At 44.7% G+C, this 14,970-nt stretch overlaps 1 protein-coding gene across 1 annotated transcript in view; it reads right to left on the bottom strand.

The window, feature by feature from the left end:
* Nucleotides 1-3,829: 3,829 nt before the first annotated feature.
* The window catches only part of CHRNA4 (cholinergic receptor nicotinic alpha 4 subunit), a 691,740-nt gene continuing 680,599 nt past the window's right edge, over nucleotides 3,830-14,970 (bottom strand). Inside the window, exon 6 of the mRNA XM_069650802.1 lies at nucleotides 3,830-6,138. Coding sequence (XP_069506903.1) covers nucleotides 6,013-6,138 — 126 coding nt within the window. The 3' untranslated portion in view covers nucleotides 3,830-6,012. The remainder of the gene's footprint in view (nucleotides 6,139-14,970) is intronic.

Genomic DNA, 14,970 nt, shown 5'->3' on the forward strand with positions numbered 1-14,970 from the left:
TAAAGCTGACTTCGCCGCCATTTTAGAATCATCAATTTTTATTAAACTCTTGTTTTCTGTCTCATGTTAAACTATGTTTTTCGGCTTGAGCTGAGAACAATTATCTTTGCACTGTGTCAACATGTTGAGGCTGCAGAAGCAGAAAGTTTATCCTGAACTAAATAACCTTGGAGCTGAACTGAACCTCAAATTAGATGTTGTCTCAACCGATAGTGTCATCCTTGTTCAAATGGTGAACAGAATGCTGAATAGCTGAAACCGTGTGCTTTTGATTGTGGTGTTCTTGAAACTAGACTTACTTTAAGCCAGAAAGCAAATGTCACCATTGTGTTTTGTGTCCAGAAAAATATCTGAAATGTTTGAAGACAAAAGTGATGTATTTGTCATGTGAACTGGGTATGAACCCTAGGAAATTGTTAACTTGAAGAAGGGCTGGACGATATAACCGGGATTGTTTATAAAAGACGCATGCTTTGTAATGTCCAGCACTCTCTCACCTCACAGTGTCTGCTGGTACACACTGCAAGGTGTTGGAGCCAGATAGTTATCTGTATTTGCATATTAAATAATACATGTATCTCTGAACTCGTGATTGGCGTATTTCATTTTGGTGGTACTAAGCCTCCATATTTCCTTTGGTCTTTCATCATGTGCACCCAGAAATTCCCCAATTGATATTGATATTGATATTTTATTTCTTTTGTGCTCATACACAAGTGTTTCAGAGCGTGACAAGGCAAGGGAAGGGGAACAGGGGAGAAACAAAAACAACAATCTTACTAGGCCCAGTGACATTGAGAACATGCAAGTGTATAGTAGAGGGGGAGAGGGAGAAGTGCATGAAAGGGGGAACAAAAGGAGAGTGCGGAGCAAAGAGAATTTATTTAAATATAAATTAATAAATAAAAAGACAACAAACAGAGGGAGTGCAGCCAGCAAGTGGCAAGTGCTGGGTTTAAGGCAGCAGGCTGGGTAGGTCTGATAAGTGCAGGAAGAAAAAAAAAGGGGTGGCGGCTGTATGGGTACACATACGGACCCTAGTGCAAGGGGTGGCCCGGAGGCAGTGCATGCGTGTGGCAAGAGGGGCAGGTACCTGGGCCTGGTGGAAAGAGGGTGGCCAGGTGCATGGTGCCGAGGGAGAGTAGAATAAGCAGGGGGAGGGGGGCGAAGGCAGAAGCAAAGAGGAAGGTCTTGAGGTGCTTCTGGAACCGGAGATGGTTCTCCTCAAGTTTTAGAGTGGCAGGGAGGCTGTTCCAGAGGGAGGCCCCAGCCGAAGACAGAGATCTAACCCCAGTTTGTTTCTTTGAGAAATGACTGACCCTGAGGGAGTTAGAGTTAGAGATCGAAGGTATTTGCAGAGGGATAGCTGAAGGTATGTTGGACCCATGCCCCAGAAAGCCTTGTGGAAAATGCAGAGGGACAATACATCTCATACTCTAACTAAAGGACAGTTGTTAGTTTGCTAAATTGCCAATGATAACCATCATATGTATCGAAATAATGTGACAGACTTCAAACAACAAAAGCTGAACAAATCTAGACCCTATGTCAAGGCTGTGACGTATGAAACTCTATCAGCTAAATTGAGAGATCATATGACACATGTGAGCCAAACCCTAAAGATGATGCTTTAAATCCTAGGCTTGTTGGTAAGCACATGGCACGAGAGTGGAGAGGAGGTGATTGTCAAGAGATTAAGTCTGAACTTAATGTCATCAATTGTTTCACTGGTACGGGCATCAGGCAACTTGGTTGGCTGAGAACAGGACATATTGTTGATTATGTTGAAGAGTGTAGAATGATCCTGTGAGAGCTGGCTACGTCCAGATACGGTTAAATGTTATATTGGTAGTTAGGGCTGTTATCAACTCTGTATTTTTTTAGAGTTTGCTTCTTGGGAATGTGTCTACAATGAGCAAGTGTTTTTGAGCTTGGCCTATTCCCATGCAAGCTGAACATCTTTTTGAGGATGTCACCTTGTAGTTCATTAGAGCTGTGCCCCTTCCTATGCAGCCTGGAGATGCTAAGGAGCCTAGCCTATTTTCCTTCACACTCATGATGCTAAATAGCTTTCACCTGTTCTTGCAACCTTGCAACGTTGTTAAGTTTCCTATTTTTGCTGCACCCAGGAGCCATTAGTGAGCTTGGCCCCTTACCTTGGAGCCTAGAGCTTTTATTTAGACTGGTACCATAATTAGGTTGTGCTTTCCCCTGTAAGCCATTCAGCCTACTTCTTTCTCTGCACCCTGTTGAGGCTGTTACTATTGAACCCTTCTCCGGTCCCCTGGAGAGGTGAATGATCTTGGTCTCTTCCCATGCAAACCGAGCATCTTTTTGGACCTTACCTCTACTACTTCTTCCCAGAGATGTTAATGAACAAGGCGCCATCCCATGCACCCTGAATATGCTGTTGAGCCTAGCCTCTATTCCGTCACCCTCAAGATGAAGTATGAGGCAAGTTTCTTAAGAGAAGACCTAGAATGTCTGCTTCTCTGGCAGAGAGGATGATCCTTCTTCCCCTGACACGTTTTCAATGGCTTTGATGCAGATAGCACAGCATGGCTATCTCGTAAATGTAATCTTTGGTAGTAGACTCCCATTGATACATTAATCTGTAGGTTCCTTGTGTGTTGCCATCCTGTGAGTGAAAGCATGCAATGCTAGTCCTCAAAGTGATCCTGGTATCAGGATATAAACTGTGTCTGTTTCATAGCTCCTCATTTAAAAGGCGGCAAGGTTATAACATAGTATTTAGATAGTTGTGATGGGAACAGGTCATTGAAGTTGATGCAAGGCAACAATCGTAAAGATTTATCTGGGGTGAATATTTATCTGAGTGCACTGTGAATCCTAAGAAAATAACATTTGTTGCTTTTGTTCACTCAGTGGTTGCATGATTGTAGATTGTCTTCTTGGTTACCGTTCCCCCAGATAGAAGAGACACTAATAATGGCCTGCTCTTACATTGTTGTCATGAGTTAAACCACCCCAGCCTCTTGCCTAGAGCGTGAAAATTCAACATATAACAAAATCAGAACATGTCGACCTGGGTCCTATTACCGATGGCAATGAGATCGATTTCAAGTGGGCCACGAAAGAATTGAGGCATATGCCTTTTTCTTTAGGCCAGTGGTGCTCAACTCAATCCCTACAAGAATGGGTTTTTGAGAATAACCAGCGATTTTGCAAACTATTTCCATTTAGATTATATGGAAATGGTACTGTCCAATGTTCATTTGGAATATCTCGTGGAAACTCACCATTTGTAGCAATGAGGATCAAAGATGTACACCTGTCTTGTTGGCCAGGCAAACATATTCCTAGACTTTCATAGAATTCTCCACAAATCTGCATAAAGGACATGTCAAACTTTACAAAAATCCACCCTTTCTCCCTTCAAGATTTCCTATCATGATTTGTTCTCTCCTTTGCCTTTGACTTCATCCTTCCCACTCTTTCGACATCTCTTCCTTCATCCCTCAATCCCTCCGTCCAATTCTCAGAGACAAATTGACCAATTTTGAAATTGTAATGGGACGGTTTGATTTCCAAAACAGTGACACGTGCTTCTGATGGGCCAGGGGGAGCCAAGACAAGCACATGTTATGAAATACTTTGACATGTCATTGTCTCTGTCCCAGCCAAAATATAATTCAGTCACTTGCTTGTTGAGGAGTCTTCAATTTTTCATTCGCCAGTCTACTCCTTCGCTCTCTCACACAAGCGCTCACTCTGCAACTCATGCACACCTGCGGGCTCAGACAGCCACTCACGCCTGCAACCAATCTTCCATGACCCAGAGACTTGTTACAAAATGAAAGACTAGAGAGAATTTGTAAATCCAGTTTTATTTCAATCTTAAGTACGTCCAGGTTCCTCAACAATGCCTCATTTTCTATGTGGAGACACTGACTGCAGTGATGTATTTGTCAAACAGAATGTTTTTTGCAGTCTTTGGCAGCAGTCTGGGTGGGTAACTGTTTAAAGAAAAAGGATAGGCAAAGAGAAGTTTTGGTTGCCAGACAGAAACGTATAAGTACAAGTATCTGACTGCTTCCCATGTAAAATATGAAAAGCAAATCTCCCTGTTGCATGAACGTGTTAGGCCCAGTCCTCCATGTTGTGCCAAGGCGTGGAATCTGTAGACCTTTTCATGCCCACGAGCAGCCTTGGCTTGATGTTGGATATCTTAATTTGCATTATGTCGATCAGCGATGTGAGCTTGGCAGTAGAATTCTTAGTTAGAAGCACTCTTCAACCAATGGAAACAGCTATATTTTGTTCAGTGGTGGAGCTCTTCCTGCATCAATGACGTGACATGCCCAGAGGTGACGGGCAGAACCTGACGGTAAGGTTCCACCATCTAAGTCAAGTGCCTGAGCGAAGTGAGGGTCCCTTAACAAGGGCGGCGGTGCCATTACCAACAGGATCTGCCTGCTGCCTCGGGGCATAGCGCCATTAGCACCCATTTAGATACCTAGATGGGTACTAATGGGATCTTTTTTTTTCAATAAACGTAATTTAGCTGAGCAGCCTGGCACCGCAGAGTGCTGTCCCCGGAGTGCATTTTCAGTGTTGATGACTATAACTTTGGGGACAGCACTGTGCGGCCTGGCACATCTCAGTGCAGGCAAGTTTCTTTTTTCTATAAAAAAAAAGGACACCATTAGCTCCCGTGTAGGGAGCTACATGGTTGCTAAGAGTTGAGGGGGGAGGGTGACCGGGGAAAGGAAGTGAAGGGTGTGCTGGCTACCCAGGCTGCTCAGAATGCATGTTTGTAACATACAATAAAGCAGGCATTTCGAGCACCCGGGTTGGCGAGCATCCCTTCCAGGTGCTAATGGGTAGTAAAGAGAGATGGCCCCTCTGCTCTGCAGAAGCACCCTTAATAAGGAGCTGAGAAGTTGTACAATGAACTACTGCATTACCCCTATATTAGATGCCTTGTTCTGGAAATGACCCATGTACATTTTCTTATTTCTTATATGTCATGGAAATTCAGGGATTAAATAGCCTATTTTCAAGTGTTAGGAATTTTCATAGGTTAGAGAACTGAGGTCAAAACAGAAGGGCCACACAGTTTTGTTGATTGGAGAAGAAGACATTAGATCTCTTCTCTCTATAATATTGACAAATACACCACTAGAATCTCTTGCTGTTCAGAAGTGTGAATAGAGGAGTGATGATTTCTCTAGCTCAGTGGCAGAGGAGATAATATTGAGCTGAAAGGCTCGTGAATTAACCTATATTTTTCTTTCACCGGAAGAGTCATTCAAGAGGAACACTGTTGAGTTGACTCCTTGAATCTATGTTTACCGAACCAAATGATACCTCTTACAGGCATCTGTAGCTCAGTGTAGACGACATAAAACTGGCTTTACATTGTTTCATTCCATATACCAGCGTGACATTTAGTGCGCAATTCACAAATGCTAAAAAGCAAAAGAAATGGGAATAGTTTTTGGAAAAAAGAGTACATATTTAAAACGTTTCTCTAGGAATTGACATCTCAGCATCTTCATTCTAAAACTGGCACCAAGTGCTCTTACCAAATTCAAAAATATACATATGTCATAAATAGGAATTCTCTCTTTATAAGACAATTTAGTTTCTGAACAGGACCCTGGAGAGGCACTGCATATTCCACAATACTGGAAGGCCCACAGGAATGGTCAGCATAGCCTATCATGAGGTGGTTTCCAACCATTTTGTTATTCCTTGTCAGTTTCTGAATGAATTGGTGTTCCCACATATCCCACCCACCCATTAAAAATAAATATGAACATTCCCAGCCATGCTGTGTATGATGCACTTTAATACAGATTTCCTCCGCTCTAAGGAAGCTTTAACAAGAATGTCTGCCCATTCACGGCACCTCCAAAATCTTCTCGAGAACTTCCATGCAATGCGAAATCCTATGGGAAGATTAGTCATCTGCGTGGCCCCATTCGCCCCCGCCCTAGCTCTCCCTCATGCGGCAGGTGGGGGATCTGTGAGAGTCTAATAGCGCCTTCAGATCATCCCGGCCAGCCAAGGTGGGAGGAAAAGGCCTACTGTGCCCAGCAGGCAGACCATGATGAATATCCAAAGGAAGATCCGGTCGATGACCATGGCAACGTACTTCCAGTCCTGCTTTACCTGTGAACGAGACAACAAGAGAGTGCATTCCATGAGAACATGACATATAGATCACAAGAACACATCTTGACAGACTGGCCTTTGAAACCCTGGCCTGGGGGAAGATGAAGAAACTGAAATTGGCATAGATATTCAATTCACTTTAGATGTATGCAGATTGCGCACAGAAAAGTAGCACATTCTTGTTTGAATAATTCTATGCCTATCACAAATAGATATGAATGTCTACCCGTGTGACATACATTCATTTTTTACTTGTTTTGGTAGAACTTTCTACATTATTGATAAAGAAAAATTATCTATAAAATATAAATTTACATCTATGTATATATAAAATACTTTGTTTCAGTACTTAGCTGATGCAATTTATCAGTGTTAGGTTGCCCTCTGCTGTCCAAGTGGCAAAGTGCACCTCTGTGTGCCCTTCCAATTCAACAACAGCTATCATTTTAACAAACAGAATGAGCACAGTTTTACATGGTCACATTCACCTTCCACTATCGCAAAAATCCGGAATAATTTCAGGTTAATTCTTTCCACCCCCACTCTCTAAACACAGGGTACAGTGATTCCAGTGTCGATGAACAGTTAATTAACAGCTCAGCGTTTGAGTCTCTGAAGAGGAAAATGCTGTAGGGTGATTGACCATGAGCTAAAACTAAAAGTAGGTATGATATGTAATTTTGCTGTAGTGCTGTAGTTATTGTTCTATGCATTCTTATGCCATCACAGGTACTCTGTAATGGAACAAGGTTGAAAATTGCGTGTCTACAAAGACACATCATAGAGGCCCATGCAATTGATGGAACTTAGATACTGTTCTTATACTGTGCATTCCTCTAATTCTATCTGATACAAATATGCCTTTTAAATTAAGAAGAACACAGTTATCTATATGTTTAGCCTTTTTAATGACCATTAATAAGTCACAGAGACCTACACCCCCTTCCTGGAAGCGATTCGTGTAGACCATTAATATGTCACAGGGACCTACACCCCCTTCCTGGAAGTGATAGGTGGTAATTCCGATATTAAAGAAGGGGGCAGAAGTGATTCTATGAATTACTGACCGATATTGACCTTTAAGAAATGTCAGAATGGCGTATGTTACACCGGCAATGGCTATTATTCAGTGAAAATGCTTAAGTCAATCTGATTTATCACCCAAAACCCTTGAAATTCAGCGGTTGTGGGAAGTGATGAGCGTCTTCACTTGGTGCCCCGCCCTTCCAGAAAAGTCCCCCTTGATGTCATTTGCTATGTCATTTTGAATCCTTTCTGTGATCTCATGTATGTGCTTATGGGCTTTAAAAGAGGGGGATGCTGTTTGAAGCAGCTAATCACTTCCCACGCTGGTTGAATTTCAAGGTTTATTTTCCAATAAATCAGACACCTTAACTCTCACTTGAATAAAAAATGTTCACTGTGTTTCAAGGGTTTTGTTATAATATAGTTTCTTCAGGGCTACTAGCCATGGCCTTTAGCCATGTCCAGTGGCCACAGCCTTTGAGCTGAGGCCACTGTCCAAGTTGCATCCATCATTTTAAAAGAGGGAAGGCCACTGGTCTTGGCCCATACCTCCCATCCCCAAGTACCTACCCCTATACCACTAGCCATAGCCTATGTCCATGTCAACAGATTCAGGGTCCTCTGCCCTTTTTTCCTTAACCTACTCTTCATATTGGCATACAAATTCAAAAGCACAGAGGGACTCTGAGTCCACTGGCCACATCCTTGGCCGCTGTACATGTGGCACCAATTATTAAAAAATACTCTTATCCCCCCTGCCTAGTAGTTCTGATCCCACCTTTGAAGGTTTAACAGATGATTGAAAAGTCCCAGTGGTCCAAAGGCAATTGATTATCTCCCTTTTTATCCTGTTTTTATTCCCACAAGAACAATTACTCCTTTACTGCCATCCTCTATTCATACAAATGTATTTCTCAATAAGCTTTCCCATGGTAGTACAGATTATGCACATTCCCAAAGTAATGTAGCATTTCACAATTACTGCGGTAATTGAAAAATGTTAGAACATTCAAAGGTCTTCTGCTTGCTCCCTGAAACACGCCATGTGTACTTCTGCTCTTTTATCGGTCCCCCACTCCTCTCCCTTGTGTTTTTTCTTCTGACCCCCTCCCAGTACCCCATTTCACTCTTCGGTTCACATGAAGCATTTTCTTTTCTGGGCACGCCTTGTGACATTACTGCAGGAATCTTGCAAGATTCTTGCAGTATTCCCCCAATAAACCAAAAAGTATTACTGTGGGCATCGTTCACTTTGAGCTAAAAAAAGAATGTCAGCTTTTTACTTCTGAAAAGTCTCTCATTCTCGCTATCACAAAGCACCATGGGAGATATATAAAAAAAAATAATCGGGAGCAAGGGACAACCCTTTCTCCATCAAATACTTTAAAAAATAATGTACTGAGGGCCCCCAAACCAGGAAAAGGCACATCTGCAACACTTGGTGCCGAAGTTGTTTCCTATTTGGTGCAAATTCGTCCATAGGTTTTGTGCTAAGGAATTCAAACAAAGCCCGTTTTCTCTGTGGGAAAATGAATCGGACTCAGCCGAAAAACAACATTTTTTGTGTTCTTCATAAGTTTCCCACCTTTTAATAAATTATCCCCAAAATGTCCAGTTTGGAGGCCTCGTGGACAAATGGTTGCATTGGAACATTTTATCCAAATCCATCGAGTGAGTAAAGGATTATTAGCATTAGAACTTTGGGAAAGGTGTGGGTAAACAGGGTTTCCCTTAACTATAGTGTGGCAACCACTGCCATAAGATGACATACAGTACTTATCCTAATCATATTTCTGATGCTTGTATCTGTTTAGATTCACATGCTTTGCACAGGCCGACACTTAGTGGCAGGTGCATAGCATTGCATGAATTTTTTTCGAAGTTCGAAAAGGGACAACCTTTTATCTATCCAATTCTTTAAAAACTACTTGACTGATGTCCCCCAAACCACAAAAAGGCACATCTGTGACAGTTGGTGCTGAAGTTGTTTCCTATTTGGTGCTAATTCGACCAGAGGTTTTTGTGCTAAGGAATTCAATCAAAGCCTGAATGGGACTCGGCTGAAAACAATATTTTTTGTGTTCTTAATAACTTTCCCACCTTTTAATAAATTGTCCCCAAAATGTCCAGTTTGGGAGACTCCGGGACAAACGGTTGCCTTGGATCATTTCATCCAAATCCATCGAGCGAGTAAAAGATTATTAGCATTAAAATTTGGGGAAAAGTCTGGGTAAACAGGTTTTCCATTAACTATTAGGTGGCAACCAATGCTATTATATGACATACAGTACTTACCCCAGTCATATTTCTGATGCTTGTATCTGTTTAGATTTGCATGCCTTGCATAGGCCGACATGTAGTTGTAGGTGCAGAGTATTGCATGATTTTTTTTCGAAGTTCAAAAAGGAAAGTTGGCTGGGTGTGTTTATAATACTATCCCTGGTGTGACTTGCACTGTACCCATGGCCCCTCACACGTTGCGCTCCCTCAGATCGTTTGTTTCTGACATGAGAGAGCATGAAGTGTTTGCATGAGTACAGAAATAAAAAGAAAGGCGTAAGATGTCTATGTACCTTCAACTCCAAGAGGGGAGGAAGGGTGGGCCCATGTGAATACAAGCAGATACAAGCATCAGAAATATGATTACAGTAAGTAACATATGTCTTCTGAGGCTTGTGGATCTGCTTAGAATCACAAGCTTTGCATAAACTAGCGAGCAGTACATGGAGAAGGAGGTGGGTTGTTTGAAGGTAATGTGGCAAAAAGATGTCTTAACACTGCCTGACACACCTGTGAATCACCCCTTGAATCCATCCAAGCAATAAAGCTGTGTGAAGTTGTGAATGGCAAATAGCTGCTTTGCAAATGGCATCTAAAGGTACATTTGCAATGAAAGCTAGAGTTTGTTACGCTCACCTGGTCTCTGCGGAGGCGTTGGGGCACGGTTGCAGCCCTCCCGGGGGTGGGTTAGCTCGGGTCCGACTTCGCCCTCTGCGCTTATGTGGTGACTGGTGGTAATAGGTGATGCTGCTCAGGACTGCTCCTGCGTGGGGAATAGGAGGCGTGAGTATGCCAGCTTGTGCGCTTGAACCCCTTCCAGACCCCTTCTTCCAAACCGTGGTACCCATGGAATGCGCTGTCCCTGGAAAGCTCGCCTGTTGATTAGTTTTGGCGAGCACTCGTTCCTGCTGCTTCTGGCAGGGGCGCTTGTATGATCTGGACCGAGTTCCTTCACTGGTCCCTTGCACGTGGTAGTCCAGTCCTGCTGCAAATAAGCCAGTATACTTCAGGTAAGTGTTCCTGTTTGCCTTTGTCTTTTCTCGTCTGTTTTTGTTGTATTGTAAAGTTTGTTGTCTTGTATTGCTGTCTGTTCCAGTTTTGATGTCTGCTCTTTTGCTTTCTTCCCTTGCAGGTGATGTTGCCGGCCCGGCAGTAGCTGCGGAGCTCTTAGGCGGAAGCCTGAGGGAATGAGGAACAAAGCTGCAGTGGTACAGTAGCTGGTAAATTGTTAACTAGGGGGTGCGTGGGTTCAAATGCGACACGGCCCTAGGACGGATGTTCTAACCATGTCTTTCTTCTTCTTCACAGGGTCCGAGTTCATGGATGCAGAGTACAGTGCTGCAGCGTCGGGATCAAGATCACTGGAAGTCAGGAGATAAGTCTACAGATGGTGCGATGAAGCACCAGTTTCCTGGAGGTGAGTATGCAGGAGAACTCCTGGTTTCAAAGGTAAGTAAACTGGTCCAAGCGGCGGTGAGCGTCATGTTGCACATGAGTGCACAGTCACATCTCTATATGAGCCTGGCGCCAAAGGCGCCAGGACTGAGTCCAGCCAGGGCCCTTGTGTTTATGGGTCCCAAAGGGACATAAGTGAATCAAGTAACCCATTGCCCCATCACTAGATGGTGTGGTGTTTGTGTTCTGGGGCCTGTGGCCTTGAAAGCACTCCCCCTCAAGGCCCCTCTCATGGGTGGTTTCCCCTCTGGCCCTGGTTTAGTGGGGTTATTGCGGTGGATCTGCCTGATTAATCGTGGAGTGTGGACATGCTCACTGGGTTCCCAGGTCCGACCTTGGGGTCCATAACCTTTCCAGTCTATAAGGTAGTATAACTTGGACCGGACCATCTTAGAGTCTAAGATCCTTCTAACTTCATATTCTGGTCTCCTTCAACTATTTCAGGATCCGGTGGAGTATCGATCCGCGTACCTGGTCTCAATGGTTTTAGGAGGGAGATATAAAACACAGGGTGGATCCGCATGTGGGCCGGTAATTCTAATTTCATGGCCGCAGGGTTGATCACAGCCTTGATAGTGTAGGGTCCCAGATATCTGGGATGGAACGCCCGTGGTCCTTTCAGGGGGATGTTTTTGGATGCTAACCAAACCTTGTCTCCGACTTGGTAGTTGGGAGCTTCCCTTCAGTGTCGATCCGCAAACTGCTTCTGTTTCTCTTTGGCTCTGGCAAGATGCTCTGCTGCTTCCTTAAGAACCTGGGTGATGGTTTTGTGTAATGTTGTTACAGTGACAAACTGAGTTCCTCGGTCTGATATCAATATTGATGGGAACCCGTGTAGCCGGATGATCCGTTCCAAAAACACGGTAGCCAGAGTAAAATCATTAATAGCGCATGCCAAGGTGATGGGGGTACTTCTAAAGGACGTAGCAGACCAGAGGACTTTGTTTTTGTGACTTGTGTTGTGCACAGGTGCCACAGGTTGTGATGAACTGGACAATGTCCTTTCACCAAGTTCGCCACCACTTTATTTTAGCTTAGGTTTTGGCTATTCCCGGATGCCCTTCTACTAATGATTCATTATAGTTTGCGATTATTTGATTCTGTAATTTCTTATCCGAGATATACACTCGTCCTTGGTAGTATGGTAGGTTGTCCACGATCGTATACCGGTCTCCCTTCCCTAGCCATTCCTTTTGCGCTGGTGGACTCATCAAGTGTTGTAGGTCAGATTGTAAGTTGTCTATAGTGGTGGTTGCGGCAATCATGCCTTGGATTCGTCCTTCAGAGATGATTGCCCTGGGGTCCGGTGTAGTAAATGCCTCTTCTCCCTCACTCATGCGAGACAGGGCATCCGCTTTTCCATTGCATACTCTGGGTCTATAGGTGATGACAAAGTCATATTCTGCAAAGAAGAGAACCCAGTGGAGTTGGCGTGATGATTGCACTTTAGCGGTCTTCAGATATTGTAGATTGCGATGATCCGTGACGACTGTGACTGTATGTCTAGCTCCAAGAAGATAATGTCTCCAGGCTTTGAACGCTGCCTTAATTGCTAGCAGTTCTTTATCAGTGATTGAATAATTCAATTCAGGGCCTTAAAACTTGAGAGACCAGAATGCCACAGGATGCAACTGACCTGTTTCAGGGTCTCGTTGTGACAGGACTGCTCCGATTGCTATGTTGGAAGCATCAGTTTCGACCATGTATGGTAGTTCTGGACGAGGTTGCTGTAGAATTGGTGCTGTGGTAAATGCTTGTTTTAGCTCCTGGAAGGTGTTAGGAAAGATTTCTTAATTGTGGGTAATTTTCCTTCCATGTGGCAACCCCTAAACTTTTTGCTGTTGTTTTCACCATGATCTAGACTTTGCCAGAGAAGTGCAGCCTACTGCCGCACTCCTCTGGGCTTTCGCTCCATTCTTACGGGGAAACTGACATGCCCTTAAGACAGTCAGTACCGGGAAACGTTGTTTTCCATCGTTTCTTTATCATGTTGCAGCCTTCGTGCAACATGGCACAAGAGGGCACTGTAAGCTAAGTTACAGCTCTTTTGGGTCTCTAGCCTCCTACGGGTCCTAGATACTCTCTTTGGATTGTAAATGAACGGTACAAGTGAATCACGGACGGGAATGGTGGCAGCGATCGTTTCTTGTGTTTTTGAGCTCCTTTTGGCGTTTTAAGCGCGTTTCTCGCGCTTAGCCCAAAATGGTGGCCTGGCTCCCAAAATGGCCAGACCACGAGGCCATATTGTCCTGTCCGCTGACCGTCTTGTCCCCTTCACCTCCCCCAGGTCGAACCGACCCGAGGCCTTCCTTATTTGGGCATGTACTTTCCCGCGAAATACAGATGCTTTCGCGGGCTTCTACAGGCCTTGTGTGTGCCTCCAGGATGTGGGCTGGGATGTCTGGTCCCAATACACATCCTGGGTGCCAGAGAGTCTAGGGTGGTGTGAATGCCTGGGACCTCCGTGGTCCGTGATAGGTCCACGTATGGTGTGAGTGTTTTGTGAGCAGATCTCCCATTGGGCCCCCTCCGTTTTGGCGCGAAGGGAACCGTGGATAAGAGGGGGCTGGAAACACCACTACCATGTCGATCTTCTGAGTTCTCACTAACGAAGGAATACAGGAGCCAAGTATCCTGCAACCACGAGGCTGAACCGAGGAATCACTGGTGACCCGCTGAAGGACTGCTCCTCTGCACTGCTGTCGCTTTGTGAAACCCTTTCTACCTCTGATCGAACGAGAAGGCCTGTACTGGTACTTAGACCCTTGGAATAGTGGAAACAACTATTCTCGGCATCTACACCATCTCCTGCACGTAAGCCTTCGGAAGTGTCTCTGGGCCATCCAGCAGACTGACCAGCCTACCCAGGAGCCTTGCTCTGTAACTGCCCTCAGGTTTTGTTGTATTACGAGTCCTTGTCACTCTCACACGATTCGTACACTTGGCATTCCCAGGTCTGAAGTGAGTAGTGTACCTTTGGCTGAAATACGCAGGCCGCTCCGTTGCCCTGCTGTGGTAACAAACTGTGCGGGTTCATTGCGTTTGGGACGCCCTCAACTCATCCTCTGCTGCTGCGGAATCTACACGACAACGAGACGTCCCCTGCTCCTATCTGAACCTGCCAGCACTGAAACTGACGCGGAGAAGCCTGGGTCTGCTTGCATCGGGGACCGGTGAGTAGCATAGCTAGGAACTGGTCGCCCTCCTGCAGGAGCCCATAGCTTTTCCCCGCTGTGTCTAACAGCATGCCTTTCCGTACTCGCGCTCTGCTTCTGCCCACTGTGGAGGCTGCGCTTGAGTCGCGGAGCTCTGTTCATCTTCATTTGTTCTCCGAACTAAACTGCCTGATTCCCTCGAAGAGACTCCCCTTTTTGCCCGTTGGCACCAGCGTGTGCAGGTACTTTTGAGCACAAGGCTCCACTCTTCGTAGGGCTTGGACTTCCTTTTAGTTAGGTGCCTCTGAAGGCGGACTGGGTCTAATTATTATTCGCACTGCCTGTTTTCCTCCCCATCTAGGTGGTCTACACATTTCGTGCGTCTAACTCATTAGACTTGTTTGTATTTGTATATATATTGTATTGGTTTGGTATGTGTTGGTTTACTTGAGTTTTATTGTGATTTCTCGCTACGGTCAATGTTACAAAGGCCTTGTAATAAATGTGTATATATTTTTAATATAACACCTGCTTGGAGTAATTTGTAAGTGTCCTTGCTTTGTGTGCTCATTGCGGGCTTTCAGTCACCCTCACCCCTCTTGAGACCTAGTCTTGAGTGCCGCGATTGCTACCCTGATTGGTCTGGCTTGTCCAGAGGTTACCCTGTTCCAAAAAACTAGGTTGGCCTTCTGAACCTCTGCGCCTCCAGGACAGAGTTCAGAAATCCGTCTTAACAGAAGGCTTTCTCTGCGGACCAATTAAATTGTTTATTTTTCCGTAGTAAAGAGGTGATTGGGTGGACGATATGGGAGAACCCAGGAATGAACCAGCGATAAAAGTTGGTAAACCCGAGTACACTCTGTACTCCCTTTATGGATGTCGGTGAGGGCCTGTTAAGAATAGGGTCAACCTT

Source organism: Ambystoma mexicanum, chromosome 3p, assembly GCF_040938575.1.
Source record: "Ambystoma mexicanum isolate Mex_15411 chromosome 3p, UKY_AmexF1_1, whole genome shotgun sequence".
Classification (NCBI taxonomy): Eukaryota; Metazoa; Chordata; class Amphibia; order Caudata; family Ambystomatidae; genus Ambystoma; species Ambystoma mexicanum.